Source organism: Natator depressus, chromosome 9, assembly GCF_965152275.1.
Source record: "Natator depressus isolate rNatDep1 chromosome 9, rNatDep2.hap1, whole genome shotgun sequence".
Taxonomy (NCBI): Eukaryota; Metazoa; Chordata; order Testudines; family Cheloniidae; genus Natator; species Natator depressus.
Window position 1 is genome coordinate 80,628,707 of NC_134242.1, and position 20,325 is coordinate 80,649,031.

The following is a 20,325-nucleotide window of genomic DNA, read 5'->3' on the forward strand; positions in this document are numbered from 1 at the left end:
CAAAAACAGCTCAGCAGGTTACCTCTCCAGCACCCAGACACCCAGTTCCCAATGGGATCCAAACCCCAAATAAATCTGTATAAAGCTTATACAGGGTAAACTCATAAATTGTCTGCCCTCTATAACAATGATAGAGATGCACAGCTGTTTGCTCCCCAAGTATTAATCACTTACTCTAGGTTTATCAATAAACAAAAGTGATTTTATTAAGTATAAAAAGTAGGATTTAAGTGATTTCAAGTAATAACAGACAGAACAAAGTAAGTCACAAAGCAAAATACGCAAGTCTAAGCCTAATACATTAAGAAACTGATTACAGGTAATATCTCACCCTCAGAGATATTCCAATAAACTTCTTTCATAGACTAGACTCCTTCCTAGTCTGGGCCCCATCCTTTCCCCTGGTACAGTCCTTGTTAGTTCCAGCAGACATCTCAGGTGGTCAGTAGGGGTTTTCTCATGACTGGCCCCTTTTGTCCTGCTCCACCCCCTTTTATAGATTTGGCACAAGGCACAAATCTTTGTCTCTCTGGGTCCCCACTCCTCCTTCTAAATGGAAAAGTACCAGATTTAAGATGGATTTCATTATCAGATGACATGGTCACATGTCACTGTAAGACCTCTAGACTCCATTCTCCATGGGCTGGCCCACATGTACACTGGAAGGCTTTCAAGTAACTAGGGCCATTTACAACTGATTGTTTCTGGAGCACCCTTAATGGCTTCCACTTAATATGTTTACATCAGTAATACAAGTTTATATCTTATTCGCCTAACTCCAGACATAGAAATAATACATGCAAACAAATAGGATGAACACACTTGGTAGATTATAAGCTTTGTAATGATACCTTACAAGAGACCTTTTGCATAAAGCATATTCCAGTTACATCATATTTATATTCATAAGCATATATTCATAAAGCATATGGAGTGCAATGTCACACCCCCGCCAGGCCAGGAGCCCCAAGGTGTCCCTCCCTCCCGCTGGGCCTTGGAGTTTTTATAGCATGTTGAGGGGAGGCTCAGCAGGAAAAAGGTCGAGAACCCCTGTTGTAGATTGTGCAGCAATTGTTCCTGTGGCCAGAGGTTGCCAGGCATGCGTCACCAATCACAAACTGGTTCTTAAACACTGTCAAAGTTTTACTCTTCTGTGAAATAAAAGGTGGGTCCTGAAGTTTTCATCTGAATGCCCCTCCCCCTCCTCCTCCCACCAAAGCCTTTATCATCACTCCTGAGTTAATCATATTCCTAAGGAAAGAAAAACCAGCATGCTGGTGAATGACAGTTACTAAAGAACTGTAACTAATTATATCTCAGCACAGTGAAAAATAACATGAAGGGCTTGAGAAGCTTTCTGGAAGGAAGCCCAGTGCTTCTTCTTTGAGCGACTGTCTTCAGGTTCTGGGATTTCTGGTGTCATAAAATTGCTGCAGCAGCTTCTGAGAGTCTCCTATCAGTGGTGGAATCTCACCCCCTTCCAGTCATATGGATTCTCTTTCCCCCGCATCCCATCCGTGTCTCTGATCAGGGTTTAAGAACAGCTGAAGTTCAAACAATCCATACAAAACTCCACCCCAGATTTTCCACAGGGGCTCCAGCTGAGTTGCATGCCTTCAACAATGCTGCCACCCTTTAATGAGGTGGCATTGTGAGGTGCTCCGGTTTCTTGGTAACTCCCGTATTGAATTTGCTTAGTTTACAAGTAAAGAGATGTGTTGTTGTTTTCTAACTTTCACTGCCACAAACTCATACTGAGCTTTGGAACTGCAGCTGGGTTCTTTCCAGCTCGTGCATCTTCCAGTAACATCCCATTTTGGGTACCTGTAGTAGAACTGCACTAGAGTGATGTCGGGAGACTGCTGCAAAATTGCCAGTGTAGACCAGGCCTGTGTATGTATGAAATCCTGTTAGGCTATCAGGGTGATAGCCAACTGAATGACATCAAGCATGTCAACATTAAATGGGAAGCTTTGGAGAGAAGGGAAGTTGACAGGCAAGGATGGCAAATGTGGGTAGCCCAATGTGCAGCAAAGTACGGGATGGACAAGTTAAGTAAGTTATCAAGGTGATAGGTGCCCTGTTGGTAGATATGTCCTTCTAGTGAAGTCTGGTCACAAATGCCTTGTCTATACAAGGGTAAAACTGCTTGCTAAAAGACTGTAAACCATTATTTAAACACAGCTCATGCTAATGTGGCCTAAAGGCTGATGACTCTGGTTCCCATGGGTAGAGACCTAGCCCCAGATCTTCAGAAGTATTTAGATGTCTAACTACTATTGATTTCAATTTAGGCACCTAATTACTTTACGGATTTGGATCCTAGGTTGGAAAGCTGTTCAGTAAATGGTCAGGCCTGAGCTACGTTACTCAGAATAGCCAGGTTTAGATCCTGCGTGTGGGAATTGTATTTAAAGGGGGTTCAGCTAATGGATCAATCGCTAGTGTAGTCAGATTCATTTGCGCTCTGGCTGCAGTGTCCAATGTGAAACCACTACCAGACTCTTGAGCTGAGCAGTAAGCAGTTCTCCTAATTTTCTAATCCCACCTCTCACATAGTTTCCCCCTCACCACCCCTTGGCGCCCAGGCATAACAGGTAAAGTGGCAGGCTGTCCATCTCTTTACCAGCAGACTTCTCCATGTGTCTTTGTAAGGCAAGCTGCCTGTGGAAGGAAATAACTTGCAAGGTGCTCCAAGACTCATAGAAGCATGGTGCATCATTCCACTGGTGTGGTAACTCTGCTCCTGGAGAACTGAGTTGTCATATGGAGGGCTTGCCATATCGGACCCAACTAATGATCCATTGATCTGGTATTCAGCCTCCAGCAGTCGTCAGCATGAGATGCTTCAAGGAAGACCTGAAATAGGATGGTGAGCTGGGGATTGGATCAGAGGGTTTGAAGCTAGTCCTGATTCTTTTCCCATGTTTCATAAAGCCAAGCTACACAGAAGCTAATCCTGCCCTTAGCAGCTTCCTTTTTCTAATTCTCAACATTCTCTTCAAATAATGGTAACATCAACAAAATGGTGTCATCTGTTGGCAATTGTAACAATTCCGTATGACAACTCCCATCACACTAATGCTAGGGTGTCGTTAACTAGCTTCTGCCTTGCTAATAAGAATACATTTATGGGGAAAAGGAGAGACGTGAGAGAGTAGCAAGGGCAAGACAGTGCCTGGTGTAGAGGATCTGCAGGGACAGACAAGTTCTGCTCAGGCAGGCTGAAGAGCATGACTGATCCTCCAGTGACCTCTTGCTGTTTTAATCTCCTTGCCCTCCTGACTTTGGGAGTCGGTTCTTCTCCTTTGCACTCTGTTCTGCATAAAGCAAATTGTTCTCTCATGTATAGTTTTCACTTCACAAACACCAGGCTCTTACGTATCCAGAGATGGCAGATTCCCCCAGTGAATGGCTTGGAAAAGTGAGGTCCGTTGGCAAAGATGTTGCAAATGTGTAACTGACAATGTGTCAGAAACTGCTGTTGCATGCATGAAGTAGGTACATTCTGCCCCATAGGAAATCCAGACACCTTTGACTATCTAATAACTACCTGTTACCTAGCCTATGGCACAGTTTGCACCAATTTGTAAGTATCTTCTTGATGCCTATGAGTGCAATCAATGGTTCACATGTTGGGTTGTTGACGAGCTGAAAATATAAGAAAGGCTCATATTTAGATGGATTTATCTGTCATATAAATTCCAGTTTGAGTCTGGGCTCATGCCCATAAGGCTAGGAGAGATAGAAACGTTACTACATCAGTGAACTCCGCTGTATTACGGATACTACGCTATATTAGGCAAACAGGAGTCAGGTGAACCTGGAGGCTACTCCAGATTTGCTATTAATTTTCCCTCTGTTCTTTGATAAGTCACTTAACTTCTCTGCACCTTAGTTTTCACCATCTGTAAAATGGTAATAATAATATTTCCTTTTTGTAAAGTACTTTGGGAGTTTCAGACGAAAGGGACTCTCTGGGCCAAATGCTGCCTCTCTGTTACGTTGGTTCAAGCTAGTTGACTTTCGTGCAGCTGCACTGATGTAGATGAGGGCAGAATTTAATCAAATACATGCAAAGTATTATTCCTTGTGCAGAACTACAGGGGACTCAAGATCGTAGTGTGCCGTGGGCCTTGTATTGCCTTAACCTGGCTCTAACTGCACTCCACTTTCCCAAAATCTTTGTCTTTCTTGGCATTCAAGGCACCAGTCTCAGCACAACTGACGGGTCGCTGAACGTGAGAACAAGGGAACTGATGCTGGTAAACTCCCAGTTGTTGGAAAAAGATCAGTGGGGCTGATGAACTCTAAGAAGGGACCTGAAATTGGCATATTAAAAGGGCCACTCTGAGTCTGTTGACTGCAGCATGCAGAAATGATAGGGCCTGATTCTAAGAGCGCTTCTACTAGAGATGACTACTGAGTTTGGTGAGATTATCTGGGATTTTATACTGGTTTAAATGAGATCATGCTGTGGATAGGAACATAGAAAACATAAGCACTGCTGCACTGGATCAGGGGCCATCTAGTTCAGTACCCAGTTTCTAATGAGGGCTAGTACCAGCTAACCCTCCAGTAGCCAGATGTAGAATAATCTGCCCCTCACATCAGGTCTCATCCCTGATTGCACTGAAACATTGACTTAAGCACGGGGGCAGGAGGTTTAGCATCCCTTCCAAAATGTTTGTTGTTATGATAGCCAGAGTTATAATTGTCACCTATATCAGCCAATCCCTTTTTGGCTCCTTTGTGAATCTGGATATGCCCAATGTGCCCACACTGCTAACGGTGCTGTCTGAGGGGAAGTACAGCAGCCAGCAGCTCCTCAACAGTGCTGGCAGCTCATGAATAAAGCTGGGTTGACGTTGTCTGGCAGTAAAAAGGAAGCGAGGGACCAATGAAAATTAATGGAGGGCTGGTTCTGAGAGATCTCTTTTTTTCAGGCTTAATTAGTGGTGGATGTGACTAGGCTCATAAACCTGTCCCCATGCTTATATGCTTCCCTAAGGTTTCTTATTTGGCTTCTGTGTTCCACTTCATTTATTTTACAATACAGTTCTCACGCAAGTGTGTCTGGGAGCCCAGGAAGTGACATCCCAGTGTCCTAGACTGTTCATTAGCTGACACTTCGTGTTTCTTAATGAAACATCATTCCTCTTCCACAAGGGCAGGTTTTTGCTTCATGCTAAGCCCTAGTGAGCACACTCACAAAGCAGGACACAATAATAAGAAGAGGCCAATCCCAAAAGATTTTCTACTGTGGATCTTCAGGGTTGGGAGGGCTTTCTGAGTGGTCTATGTCATACCAAGGATGCCGATAGGGAGCCATCAGCATCCACTCATTGAAAGGTTTAAAGGATGCATTGTCAAAGCAAGCAAAACAAAGGAAAAATACAGCTCCTGAACCAGATGTTGCTTTCTGTGTCAGTGGTATATGTCTGGAATAAATGTATTGCAATCAGTGGAGTCCTCAGATTTAAATTGCATAACTGAAAATGGAATCAGGCTCTACGTTTTCTTTAAACAGAGCATCTTTGCTGTTTCCTCCTCCGTAACAAACACACCTGGCAACCGGCACTGTTTCTATTTCCCCCTGCAGTCAGCGAGGATGCCATTCACTGATTAGAGCTGAATCAGAATCCAGTTTTTTATATTAGGGGACAGAGGCTTGTAATGAAGAGCCATAAAAAGAAAAAGCATTGCATTATCACAAGCGTAACATCCTTTCCTCTTTCTCAAAGGCCTGGGTGTTAATGACAGACCTTCTGCAATCACGAATGAGGAGCATTACTTTACTGTCTGTAATAAGATATTCATGACTGTTTTGATGATAAACTCCTGTGAGTCAAAGCTTTCTAGAAATACATACTAACAAATATAAGCTAAAGTTTGGTATAAAAGTAATTGGGGGTGCGGGGGGACATGGATTCTAGTTTATTTGTTTTCACCAAGCTTGAGAGACTATTAGGTCACCTAGGCTGAACTGTATGTCAGCTTAACTTCTGTACCCGGAAAGATAATGGAGCAAATAATCAAACAATCAGTTTGCAAACATCTAGAAGATAATAAGGTGATAAGTAACAGTCAGCATGGATTTGTCAAGAACAAATTATGTCAAACCAACCTGATAGCTTTCTTTGACAGGGTAACAAGCCTTGTGGATAGGGGGGAAGCAGTAGACGTGGTATATCTTGACTTTAGTAAAGCTTCTGATGCCCTTCTCATAAACAAACTAGGGAAATGCAACCTAGATGGAGCTACTATAAGGTGGGTGGGACATACTGGCCGCTGCTTCCTGCAGCCCCCATTGGCCGGGCACAGTGAACTGCAGCCAGTGGGAGCTGCGATTGGCTGAACCTGCAGATGCAGCAGGTAAACAAACTGGCCCGGCCCGCCAGGGGCTTTCCCTGAACAAGTGGCGACCCTAGTTTGGGAACCACTGGTCTAGATAATAGTTAGTCCTGCTATGAGTGCAGGGAATGGGACTAGATGATCTCTCGAGGTCCCTTCCAGTCCTATGATTCTATGTCACAGGCCATAGAGGTTCATTCAGTTCCTCTTGTTTTGAGTCCACTCACTTGAGTTTGACTAAAGCTGATCTTCCAGGAAGGCATCAGTCTTGTATGAGTGAGAAGCAGCAAAAGTGAGATGTTTCAATGGTTTCAGAAGTACCTTTTGAATTCACCAAATGACTTCAGTTTAATTAATAAATACATTAAAGAATTGATCAGTGAACATTTTTCTCATGTGTGTGCATAAAATCAGTGCTGGTAAACAGGGCAAGACTGACAGGATTGTAGTTGAAGGGGCTGATTCTAGTCTGAGAGACATCGGCCAAAATCCAAAGTAATCCTGCTGAGGTGAAACAAGCTACTCTGCAGTTTGTACCAGTGTAGCTGAGATCAGACTCTGGCCTAATGTCCTCAGTTTGTCTACAGAGCAGGTACAGTCCAGGCATCACTGTATTCCACCCCAATGAGAAGAGAGCCCACCTCTGGGAGGGGTGGGGGAAAGGAGCATATTCAATCCCCAACGATGCATGCCATACTTGGCATCTGCTCAGCCAGGCATCAAGTAGGCCCAGGAGTGCCGATTATGACGATGTGGATGTTTGTCTACTGAATGACAGAGCGAAGTCACCAAAATCCATTGGACATAAGACACTTAAAAGACATCGGATGGCGGAGGCTCTTGGTCACTATGGCCCAGATCCTCAATGGTAATTAGATGCCTGAGTCTGTTTGAGGAGCTGGACCTCCCTCCTTGTACTGATAACCTAGAGGTAACAGTCTTTCTGTCCATTAGCAATTGCCGGAGGATCCTGTTCCTTGTAGGTACATGGAGATTATATGTATGTAGTTTTAAATAATTGCTTCGCCCCTAGTGACATGAGTCAAGATCTAAGTGATGCTTCAGCTCTGAATCTCCTGTATTTATAGTATAAGCTTGGCATTTTTTAAAATGCAATTTTGATGTTTTCTCACCGTACTAGCTTAGGGATTTAGTTTAGATACAAATTAATGTATGGAAGGTATTGATCAGTCAAAGGAGCCAGGCCTTGCATGCAATCACAGATATTCTCTATTCCTGCTCAGATTATTTACTTCCTAGTTATAGCAAGTAGTGACAAAAAATAAATAAATTCTGTGTTAAGAAGCCTTGGGGTGAAAGGGTGAAATCTTGGCTCCATTGACTTCAGTAAGGTCAGGATTTCACCAATGGTAGGCTCTATTTACTCCTGTGGGAATTCTGCACCACTGCACATGCACAGAATTTATGTTCCCCGCAGATTTCTTTGCTTCCCTGCAGAAAAATGACTTTCTGATGGGGAAGCAAAGGGAAGCCACAAGAGCAGTCATGCGACCCTCCCCAGCAGTATTTTTCAGATGCCCAGGGCAGTCAGCAGAGAGATAAATCACTGTGGGGCAGGGGGAGGGACTGGGGAAGACCCAGCTGGTCGCTCCTACCCTGCACTGGGCTCAGCTGCTAATCCTGTCTGGGCTGGGGAAGACAGGACTTCCTCTTCCCCTGCATGGCATCTGGGGCTGTGTCAGACCCACACCCAGATTTCTCCATCGGCTGTAGGAAGTTCTGCAAATTTCGCCCTGCTCCCCCACACTTCCTGTACCCATCGCTCCTCAGCTGCAGAGGGAGGGATCACTGTACAGGGAGCTGCTCCCCCATCCGTCCAACCCCCATGCATCCAGACCCCCTCATACCCAGATCCTCCCACCGAGCTCCACCCCCCCCCATACCCAGAACCCCCCTGACGAGCCCCACTCCCCCTGGACCACCCCGACAAGCCACCTGCACCCAGATCTGCACCATACTGAGCCCCAACCAGCTGCACCTGGATCCCCACCCCACTGAGCCCCACTCCCCCAGCACCTGGACCCCATCACTGTGCCCCCCACACCCAGATCCCCCTGCTGAGCTCTATACCCCCCACATCCAGACACCCTCCCCCCACTGAATCCCAACCACTTTCACCTGTACCCCCCTGCAGAGTCCCAGTAGTGTTGCAACCAGAACCCCCAACTGAGCCACCCGCACCCAGATTATCCCACAAAGAACCTTCTCAACCCACACCAAGCCTCTCCACACTTGCATCCTGCCTTGCTGAGCCTGCCTGCCTGCTTACACCTCATACACTTAGCACAGAGGGGCAGGGCCCTGGGGTGTTTCTGGGTTAGGTGTAGCTTCACCACTGAGTCCATGTCCCTGGGGGAAGCTGCACTGTGATTTCCCACCTCTGTGCAGCCAGTGGCCTATGCTCCCCAATGCCATGCTGGATCCACCACATTTATTTGACAAATAAAATTTGCAGAATTTTAAAATATTGTGTGCAGAATTTTTAATTTTTTGGCACAGAATACCCTCAGGAGTATCTATTGTAGCCACTATTATAACAAAGATACAGTACTGTGATTGCAATGTCCTAGGGATTTACACTAAGGCCAGGGTAGTCTGGGACAAGACTGTGGGAGTTTAGAAAGGGCTTTGTGGATATCGTGAAAAGCAGCCATGATCATAGTTATGTCCCTTGCTACTGAGTCTTGGTGCCTTGATTTCTGCAGTTCCCAGTAACCAGGACACTAGAGCTGTCATTTTCAAGGTCGGAAACACAGCCATACAAAACTTGTCAGACTTTTGTCAATTTCAGAACACCTTACATTCCAGTCCTTGAGGATTGTTTTGAGTTTCAGGTTCAGTTGATCCCATGATCACAAAGGCAAAACTCAAAATGAAGCCAACAAGTTGGACTAATCACAGTGGATTGCATACAGGGATGCAAGGACTCATTCAGCCCAGAAGATGCAAACATATGACCAGCCATTGCCATTTTTGTCACAAAATCAAATCAAAGCCACGACACTCCATTTTGAAAAATCCATGTCTATTTGGAGGCCGCAAAGATGTTTTGAGTTTCAGTTGAAAGTCAAATCTGAACTTTCCAAAAGAGCTAGAGCTTTGGGTCCAGCCCACCTGAGAGAGTTTGGATCTGTTCCCACATTGCTGTGGTGTTCAGCTCTTTGAGTTGAATTTAAGCCCATCAACTCTGCTGAAAAGTGCTAAACCCATTTCTCCTCGGTGTCTTTAGGTTCACCGCTGGGCAGCATTTTGCAGTATCATGGAGATTTCCTGTGCGCTCTTATGGTCAAAGACTGCTTTTATTTTTGTATACTATACAGTATCAAACATATCGTGGGTGCTAACCCAACGATAATCATGTCCACCTGGAATTTTTATCCATCTAACCAGATCATTCAGCTGGTAAATATCACAGCCTCCATTGTGCCATGAAACATTCTACAGACTGGTCCATTGCCATTCTCCAGGGAGGCAGAGAGAACAGTTTTGAGGGGGAGGCAGAAGTACACTTTACATTATTTCCCTTTTGAATATGTAGGAAACAATGACGGCACTGGGAAAACCAGGGTGCTTTAGACAGCAGCGCTAGCTGCTGCTGAGGATGTCGGAGTGCGTGCAGAATGGTCATTGTCTTGGTGTGTGTGTTTGAGATGAGAACATTGGCACTTTTTGCCTGTCACATGAACTGCTCCCACTACGGATGAGACTACAACTGGAAAAAAAAAAAAAGATGATCAGTTTCATCAGTTGTATTTCTATGATGCTTTTGCACTTTGGCGCAAGTATAAGTGCCTCACTTTCCATCGCAGGATCCCCCCAGTGATCTGCAGGGGACTCGGATGAGAACATGTTCTGAAGCTGTCTCTTGTGCCAGAACAATACTGGTTTGAGAGGGAAGGTCAGCACAGATATTTAAGGGGCTGGAGGGAATGACTTCTAAGGAGGGAGCTGAGTGATATAGACACCCATTATCTCATTAAATATCCACAGAAATCTGATTTTGGCAAGATCTGTGACTTTGGCAGAATCATTGTTGTACCACATTGTCCCTTGGAGTATGGGGACTGGCAGAGGTATGGGATATGAGTGGAAGGGGAAAGGGAGAGAGTACCAAGGTGACTCAGATGCCATAATGGTGAGGACCAGGAGTAGGAAGATGGGGGAGCAGCCTAGGGGTGTTCAGAAGGCATGTGGGTAGCTATATGGCCTAGGCAAAGTACTCCATAGCTCTCTTAACCCTTCATGTGGCCTCCTCACTGCATTTGGTACTGAATTGCTGCAATTTGCTCCTGTCTCTGCTACCCAGCAGAGGTGAGCATATGTTGCCTGACAGAGAGAGCGTGGTCAAGTGACAATGAAAGCTGTGTATGAGCAGTGAACACAAGGGTATAAAGGGTGTAAACACTGGTGAGGAAAGGGCATTGCTTGTAGTGGTCTTGAATGGGTGGGATATAACTAAGAGTATTGGGATGAAGCCAAACAAAGGAAAATTTAGGCTAGACAGCAGGGGAGAGGGCCAAATTTGTCTCTAATGTAACCCCATTAAAGACAAATTTGGCTCAGACAGTCCTAGCAGTGAAGGCTATTAGCCCCAGTCTCTCCAGTGGAGTCCCCATCTTTTGCATCATTTAAAAGTGGACTGAACAAAGTCCTGGCAAAGGCACAATGGGGAACAGTCTGACATTGGCCATGGGTAGGTATTGACTAGGTCTTTTCCCTCTCTGATTCTCTGGGATTTTATTGAGCTGATGCATTATAAAGGAGCAGAATGGGTAGCATGGCAGTAGGTGGGCCACCGGCATTCTCCAGATAGTTTACCACGTGTAAACAGAGTGAAGGGCTGGTCTCGTTTTGCTTTCTTAAAGAAACATAGATAATACAGTAGATATATACAGATAATACAGTATAGAGATATACACACTAGTTCCTGCTCTCAAGATTCAGGTCCCTGATAGCCCTTGAGTTTTAGGTGCTGGTGTCACTGCGCCTCAGTGGGTCACAGCTGAGAATACCAGATTCAGGACAGCCTGCTGAGAAATAGGGAAGATTCACCCCAAACTGGTGATTATTCTTCCATAAAATATACCAAACCAGCAACAAAAGTAAACTTCTGTCTCACCACACTAGTTAACAAGAAGTCCAAAATGCAGTCTTCCTGCTTTACTACCCAGACACTGGACTGTATGATGAGTGGTTACTGAAAACCAGTTTCATCACATATAGCGTCCTCTAATCCCAAGAGATCAACCACACAGCCAAGTCAATATATAACTCAGATCTCACCCAATAATCATGCTGTTGCCAATCCTTTAGTAACTAAAATTTAAAGGTTTATTTATAACAAAAAGAAGAGGAGAGTTAAAATGGTTTAGGAAGTCATATACTTGCAATCATTGCAAAGTTCTTGGATCAGGTTTGCAGCACTAATGTTACAGATTGCTGGCTTGTAAAGTCTCTGGTAATTTCCAAAAGATTGGAAGGTCCTCAGTCCATAGTCAGTATGCTCCTTTTAGTGTAAGTCCATAGTCCAGATATCAGAGCAGGGAAGAGGTAAAATGGAGATGCGTCCAAGGTCCTTTATACCTTCTCCCATGTGGAGAGGGTGCTCTCAATCTTAGTTCATGGAAAATTACAGGCACAAGATGGAGACCAGGATCACATGAGCAAGTCACATGCCCTTACATGCTTTGAGGACTCACAGGAGCAGCCATTACCCAAATTTTGGCTGAAATGTCCAGAGGAAGGCTCACTAGGAGGGGACAAGCTTCTTCTATGTCCTATTGTGTTCTTTAAGGGGCCATCAACTTGAATGGTTCATTCACAATGTGCTGGCTAGACTGAATATAAACTCCCTTGTGGGCGTTACCCCAGGAGCAAACACATTGGAAATATTGATACATAGTCAATATTCATCACTTTAGATACAAAGATGATACATACCTACAAATAGGATAATCATATTTGATAGACTGTAACTTTTCCATTGATACCTTACATGACATATTTTGTACAAGATTTGTTGCAACTATCTAACCGTGGCAATATTAATGATACAAATGGTCATATTTCAGTCACACAACATCACAGCTGGCATCATGCAATTTGGTGTGCAAAGCCCAGCCGGCGCTGTGTGTATGTCCTCCAGTAGCTGTAAAAACCATAATTGCAGGTGGCATTCAGAAGACAAAAGAGATGTGCCTTTTCTTATAAACAGTGAGTGCTTTTTGCACTGAACCCCACCCCATCACCCTGGGGTTGGAAGTGACATGCAGTAGGTCATCTTGTCCCTGTCAGCATGGCAATTGATCAGAACATCATGGAACCTGAGGCTAGAGAGCATGACCGCTTAGGTCATGATCTCCACCTCCCCTCTGCCAGGTCAGGGTTGTTGGGGAAATTCTGCTTTGTCCGTTTTGCTGTTTGCTGGGTTTGGAAAGCTATGAGTGCTCTGAGGGAGGGATTGACAGGTGGGGATAACTACAGGTGAGGAAGTCACAAGGGGACAATGAATGCAATTTATCAGATGCCATTTATCGTGTGAGCATAGTCATCACATTATTGTCATCACATTGTTATTTATTACAGCTTGTCACTGTGCACAAGGAAGAAGATACAGCCTCTGTTCTGAGGAGCATGTTGTAGCTATCAAGATGGACACAGAAGTGGGCTGTCTAATCTAGGTAAATATAATGTGTGCAATCTGAGGCCCACCATTTCACATATTATTAAGGATAGCCAGAGCCACAGAGTGAGTTCCTTGAAGTTCTGGTTTGTTGGGAGCCAAGGTGTGGGTTTGGGCCTATCTCTACATCCTGCTTTCCAACTTTTGCACTGCTTTAATACCTTTGGATCAGAGATTGCAGTATAGCCACTATAACTGGTCATGTTTTTCTGTGTGCTGTCAAACTGAATTCAGAGCGATCTCATTGAAACTGCTGGGGAAAAGGCTTGGGGTCTCACTCACTGGTTTGCACAGGGATGGGAGGTGCATTATGAATTGATATGCAGCAGATTTGAAATATTTTGGGTCTTTTCTTTTTGACAGAATACGTGAGGTTTTTTTGTTGATGTTGTTGTTTTAAGAGGGCTTGGAGGCTAAAAATAGAGCAATGGTAGCCTGTCTGGAATATTACAGTGTGAATCTCCAGCAGGCTGCTATTCAGAGCTGACCTTCAAAGCTGAAAAGCCAGCTGTGTGAAGTTTGTTGTTTCCTGCTTTCACCCTTGTGCATTGGCTGGTGGCTGCCCAGTGTGCTTGGCTATTTAAAAGGATGGACTGAACAGCCCAGAGAATAAATATGCCTCTACCGTGTAGCAAAGACACACCTGACAAAACTTTTGCTTTCCCATTCAAATGGCCAGCTTAGCTATGCAGGTGGGCCTGAGCTTCAAGATTGGGGTCTGGAGCTGTCTTTGGTGCTCAGGGGTGCTCAGATCAGAGGGTTTTGCTTCAGTTCCATCTCCAACCATGTGGTGCATTTAAAGGTCAAGATCACTATGTTCTGATTTACAGGGGAAAAGTATACTTGTATAGATACCCTGGGCTTGGCCCGCCTTCATGCATTGTACCAAAGCCTATAAGTACCTCATTCAGTGCACAAAACAGATCTGCTCTGGGGATGGATCAGGGTTGTGTACTGAAGGAGGCTGTTGTCTGTAAGACCCCCTGCTTCATCTGTTGCCGAAAATGGAGGGTGTGTAGTGAACGAGGCTGGGGACTGCAGGAAGAGAAAGGATAGCTTCAAGGTTAAGGCAATTAAGTGCTGCCCTGGAGAACTGGATTCTACCCCTTCCTCTGTCACAGACGTCCTCATCTAAACCAAACTTTTCACAGGTGTAACTAATTGTGTGTTCCTCTTCTCAGGGTACCTTACCTGAGACCCAGGGATCTGATTTGCAGAAGTGCTGAGCACTGACAGTTGCAAGCTGTGATTTGAGGATATAAAGTGCTATATAATGCTTAGTACTCCGAAAAATCAGGTCCTAGGTGTCTCACACTCAGCACCCAACATTAATGGATACTTTGGGGTAACTGAAATTAGTGAATACTTAATCTCTCCATGCCTTAGTTTCCCATCTGTAAAATAGGCATAATACCACTCCCTCACCTCACAGGGGTGTTGTAAAGAGACATTCCTTAATGTTTATGAAGGACTCAGATACTATAGGGATGAGCACCATAGAAAAGGCCCTAAGGAAGTTCATAATTCTGTCTTCAGAGTAGGGTCTGAGTAGTGTGCCATAAAGATAGCCTGGGGCCACACATTGAACAATGAGGAGAAATCCTATTGAATAGCTGCTCATTATTCGAGCACTGTCTGTCCTGTGTACTGAATGAGTCAGGGGTTCTGTGGAAAAAATAATAGGTGATCATGCAATTTAAGACTGTATCATAATGCATATGCACAAGGGGGCTGAATTAAGGTTACACGGGCAACCACAGTTCTGGCATTGTCTCCGTACAGGGGCCAACAGTTGAACTACTTTCCTTTTCCTAGAGGTATATCTGTCCAAGCCAGGACTGATGGTGCAGGGAATGCTTATATTGCCCTTGTCCATGATGCCTCTGTTCTATGGATAAGCCAAAGACATCAGTCTGGTGCTGTCAATATGGCAACTTTCACTGGCATAAAATTCACTTAACAAAATTAAACAAGGCTCTGGGAATCTGTGCAGCAGCTACTTGAGCTGATTTTGTGACTTCCTCCTTAATACCTGCCACGTTGTCCCGGCAGAAATTTTTTATGATTCTAGTTTCATAAGCACATTTATGAATCTGCCCCCAGAGATCAATTACATTGACACGCTGGCACAGACATCTCATCAATCAGCATGAGGACACCTATGGCTATTAATGTATTTGCCAGTTGAGTTCCATTTTTTTAGAACAGTAAGTCAAAGTAACGGGGCTGTGTGTTTCACTCCGTAGCAGAGAAATCACACTGCGGTGTCAGAGATTGCAGGTGAATGAGTGAAATGATTACAACAAAGGGAGGCAGATTTTCCAAAACTATAGCACAGGAGTAGACTACACTTCCTTCCTTCCCACTCCTTCTACATTCGCTGAATCAGCCAAGGAGCAAGCACCCATTCTGTGTCATCCCAGTCGCTCAGAACTTTCTCTAAACATTTCCTTGGGATGGAAACGTCACTTAATGGGGGAAATGGAGCACAGATGCAATAACTAGAAACAGGATCAAACCAAAATCCTGTATCCAGCCCCCCAGCACATCATCCCTCCCCTACATAGCCACACATTTTTATTCCTTTTGAGAGCCCAAAAGTACGTTAGGTGCTTCCCATAAACAAGTGAAGAGACTATCCTTTTCTCCCAAAGAGATTACAGGCTAAATTCAACAGGATACAACAATTGAGGCTGGCTGGCTGGACTGTACTGCCACCCATCAGCCTCATATTTTAGGGCCACATTTAGAAGATATTTAGGTGCTAAAGATGCAGCTAGGCACCTTGGGGGATTTTCTGAAGTGCCTAAGCACCTAAGTCCCATTAAATCTGACAAGATCTGGCCCTTATCACCGTCCAGGTAAAATAGATGAGTAATAGGGAGGTCCTAGGGAGACTTAATGGAATCTGTTTTTTTTCTCCCTTTTCTCATCAACAACAAAAGTGATGAGTGGAAAAGAAGGTAAAAAAGGACGCCAGTGAGACCATTAGTATCAGGACCCTAGGAAGGGCTATACCCGGTGTGGAGAATGGGTACATTTTAATAATATTTTTAATGGATGTGTGACTCAGTTTCCCCACTTGCTTGGTATTGTTATCCACTGGGTGTGAAAGAGTTAAATTATCCTCTGGGACCTTGAGATAATGGATAGGATATTGATATCTGCACTCATATGAATGAGCTATCAAGAACTGTCCACATATGAATGCAGTTGCCTCAGAGATACACTGGAGGCCAAACATCGGACACTAACATTTAATGATGGAAGACAAGGGAAGCAGAATACGCGCAACATGCTGCAACTTGAGTCAAAGGGCTGGGTGTGAGCAGACTGTGAGACATGATGGCTGTTGCCCAGGGCAGAGAGAGATGAAATCTGGGAGGTTTTGGAGAAGAAGGCAGGTGACACTGCCCACATGGGCTCTCCGTGAAGTTGTGCTTTTCTGGACTAGCCTAGGGATCCTTGAATCCTGTATTCCAGTTGACTAGTAAATGCTGGCTTGTTTTGAAAAGGCTGCTGTGCGTTTCTGCACAGACCTGCTGGTGGAATCGCTCTCCAAAGGAGTAAAGTCTCTACCTGGGGTTTAAACTCATTTGAACTCATTGGAGAGCCATGGTGAGAAAAAGGAGTGCAGAAGCCAGAGAGCCCAGTCTCAGGGTAATGGAGCTGCAGGTCTAACCCTTGCAAAAAGTGGAAGCCTAGGGCCTGGCACAGTAAAGGACATGCTCACAGAGAGACTGAATTAAAGCTGGAGGCATAGCACCCTCTGACACCAGGATGCTGAGCTAGAGGGACTAATGGTGAGACCCAGCGTGGCCCTTCCAATGTTCCTCCCTGCTAACAGACAGCCATACATCCCAGGTCTGACTGGCAGCTGAGCTGCTGCAGATTGTACATCTATACAAAGCAAATGTGATGTTTCCCAGATAGGAGCTGCTCAGAAAGAGACAGCAGCACAGAGCTGCAGAAACAAGGGAAAGTGAAGTGACAGATAGTTGACAGTGTAAGCAAAGTGTAAATGAAGTCTGTCTGCCAGAGCCAGTGTGGCGGTGAAAGCAGTTGCACTAGCTGAGTGTTTTTCTTCCCTCTGCCGGTAATTACCTCCTGTTCCCAGCAGGCATATGGGAAAGGTGGGTAACGCTGGCTCTTGTGGTAGCAGGTCGGAGCACGTCTGCTGTGTATCCTCCGATATCCGTTTACACTGGAGTCCCAGGAGAGTTGGCCAGAATGACTGGAAGTTGGTTATGGGGAGGGAGAGAGGTTTCTATTCATGGCTGTCCACTTAGCTAGTCCTGTGTCAGCTGTGTGACTAGAGAATTGACTGATGTGCTTGGATCAGGAAGATGACCCTGTAAGCGCTATCTGAAGAGTTGTGCTACAAACACCCCAGCCAGGAGAGAGCTCATAGATGTGTCTCTGTGAGATATGCCTAGGGCACCTTCAAGAAAGGACCAGCACCTCCCTGTTTGGCCAAGGAGAGTAGCCCCCTCCCATCCAGCAGAACAACTGTTCACGGACCACGGGGCTCTTGGTTCATTTGCTGGGTATGGCAGTGTGCACAACTCATTTGCGTGGCAAGTCTAATCACCTGGTTGACAACTCTGCTACCTGCTAAGTCTGCTCCAGGGTTGGACCATTGGTGAGAGGACAAACCACTATCTACAGTATCTGCTAGTGCTTAACTGTCTCGTCAGACAGATCCGTGTTTGAAAGGACCCCAGTGTGCTCCCATATTTGACTGATAGAATAATTTTTATGCACGCACTGCTGTGGTTGGAACACAATAAACTGCCCACAAATGGTAGCACCAATACCTCCCTTTCCTGTAACATCCTAGGCAATCATAGTAACTAACCTAGCAATGGTTTATATGCTCGATGCTAGACTAGCAGACATGCCTTGCACTCTGCTCTGAGAGGGAGTGGATGTCACAGCCAGGAACCCCTCCTGAAAATGCCCTGCCTCCAGTCCTCGAGTGCACCTCTACGGACCACTAGAGGGGGCTCTTCAGTTGACTTTTGCTGTTGCAATGGTACTCAAGGGGAAAAGATGGTCCCTACAAGAGGTAGGTCCCATGCCATATATTGCTTTATAGATGACCCATTCCGCGTAAGCAAGTCGGCCACTGCACTTTGCATAGCTGTAACTTCCAAGCTGTCTTTGGGATTGTCCCCAGTAGAGTTCAGTGCAACAGTTCAACCTGGAGATGCAAAGGTATCTATATCTGTGGTGAGACCAGCCTTATCAAGAGAAGGCTGCAAACCCTCAGCAATGCAGAAAAGTAAAAAAGCAATATGAGCCACTGTTGCTACCAAGAGCAGGGTCAGGTCCAAAAGTACCCCAAGATTCTGAATCTCTGGGCAAGGGGTGAACATACCCTTCCACCAAATAGAGCAGTCACAACCCCTGCCAGTTCCCCTACTTACTTCCCTTGCAGGATTGAGTCCAAAGTGAAAGGCAAATCAGGGCCATAATTGATAATTACATGATAACCTGCTGTTTCGCAAATAATACAATGTAAGATCATGCAACTAATCTTTGCAAATACCTCAGTCTGCAGAAAAAAATTGGCAAATAATTTCAAACAACAAACAGACCTGAGAAAATTGTCTGGTAGCTGGCAGCAATTTGCAGACAGACGCAGAAGAAATTGGTTTAGTGAGTTTGCTCAGCTTGAGGCATAACCAACACTTGTTACACTGAAAGACGCAAGTTAAATCACCTTAGACCGTCACCACACTAGGGGTTGTTGGACACCCTTTTCAGTCAGGTTTTCAACTTAACATCAAGGCTATTAGTGTACACAAAAATGATTCAGGCTCTTGGTTACTCAGCACCCATTGCTACACACACCAGAGAGAAAGGATCGAGGTTTCACTGTGACTACATGCATCAATGCTCTTTGCTCCAACACTGTCATATTACACCATTAAAATATGACTGTCCATTGAGATTCCACATCCTCTGCCCGACAGGTCTGATAAATCCCAGAGCACGGAGTTAAAATTGTTACTCATTGTTCTATTAACTCTAGCATGCTAACAGGCACTACTAGTTCATGCCCTCTCTTTTCCTTGTGCTTCTGTCAGAGTGTCTGTTTGTCAGATGCCACTTGTCTGCTAGGGTTGCAAAGGCAAATGACTGGGACTCACTGACTTGCCTCGTCAGCTGTGCCCTGAATCTACGATTCAAAGCTATTTCAGCTAGATAATATTTTAAAGGTCGTTTTTAAATCTCAAGTGTGACCCAAGGATATACATTTTTTGGCTGGGGGAGATAGGGTATGGAGAGGAGTCCACTTCCACGATGAACGGAAGAAACCAGGACATATGGTTTAGCTCATAGTGCTAAAGGCTCTTGATAGATTCCTCATGTTACTATTATTATTATTTATTAGTGTTCTAGTTTAACCTGGGCTCCCACTCATCTTACTTTTTGTACAAAATTCCATATGCTGCCATGTCAGTCAATGCAAATGAAAAATAAAAAGCCATCAGCTTAGACTATAAAAAAGCTAAACTTCAAATGATTGTAGGTTCCTATGACTATACAGAACTGTCATAACCTTAAACCATTGCAGAATGTCCCATTTTCACTAAACCAAAGCAGAAGTGCTGTGCAGCACCCTCTGGTGAGGTTGAGAGGTTCAGATTAGAACCCCATTTCCAGAGCTTTCATAGTATTCTCAGAAGAAAGCATGCCACCTACTAACCTGTTTTATATCATTTCCTACAGCCCATAGGAACTAGGGCAGCTGGAGGTGTTGCTGCACGCGCACACACACACACACACACACACACACCCCGCCTTGAAGTGATTTCCATCAGATACAGGGTTTACAGTTTGGTTGAGTGGCTCTCAGCACCACAACTATACAAATTGTTCCAGCACCCCTGCTACAGCCTACCTAGATTTTCCATGATGAGCTCCCATACCCGTATTAAAGAGCTTAACATTGCTTAAGAGATCTGATGAGATCACAGTAGCTAGGTCTATAAAAGCTTGATTGTGCCCTTTACCTCCACCCTTCCTATATCATTTGTCATCTTAACTATAATTTCTTCAAGGCCGGGGACCATGTCTTTATTTGAAGAGCTTCCAGTACAGTGGGGCCCTGATCTTGAGCAAGGCCTCTGGACACTACTGTAATACAAATATTGAATAAGAATATGAATTTTGTAAAGTGCAAAGCTCATTCTAGAACATTAAAAAAATCTCAGTATCATCTTTATGCAGATGTTTACAAACAGTATAATATAAATAAA

General features: G+C 44.7%; 1 protein-coding gene across 2 annotated transcripts in view; it reads left to right on the forward strand.

The window, feature by feature from the left end:
- LOC141993116 (ubiquitin carboxyl-terminal hydrolase 12-like) overlaps window positions 1-20,325 on the forward strand; it is a 78,130-nt gene that overhangs the window by 51,699 nt on the left and 6,106 nt on the right. For both annotated transcript variants that reach the window (XM_074962426.1, XM_074962427.1), the window contains exon 9: window positions 12,961-13,055. In XM_074962426.1, the coding sequence (XP_074818527.1) occupies window positions 12,961-13,017 (57 nt within the window). In that variant the 3' untranslated portion in view covers window positions 13,018-13,055. The remainder of the gene's footprint in view (window positions 1-12,960; window positions 13,056-20,325) is intronic.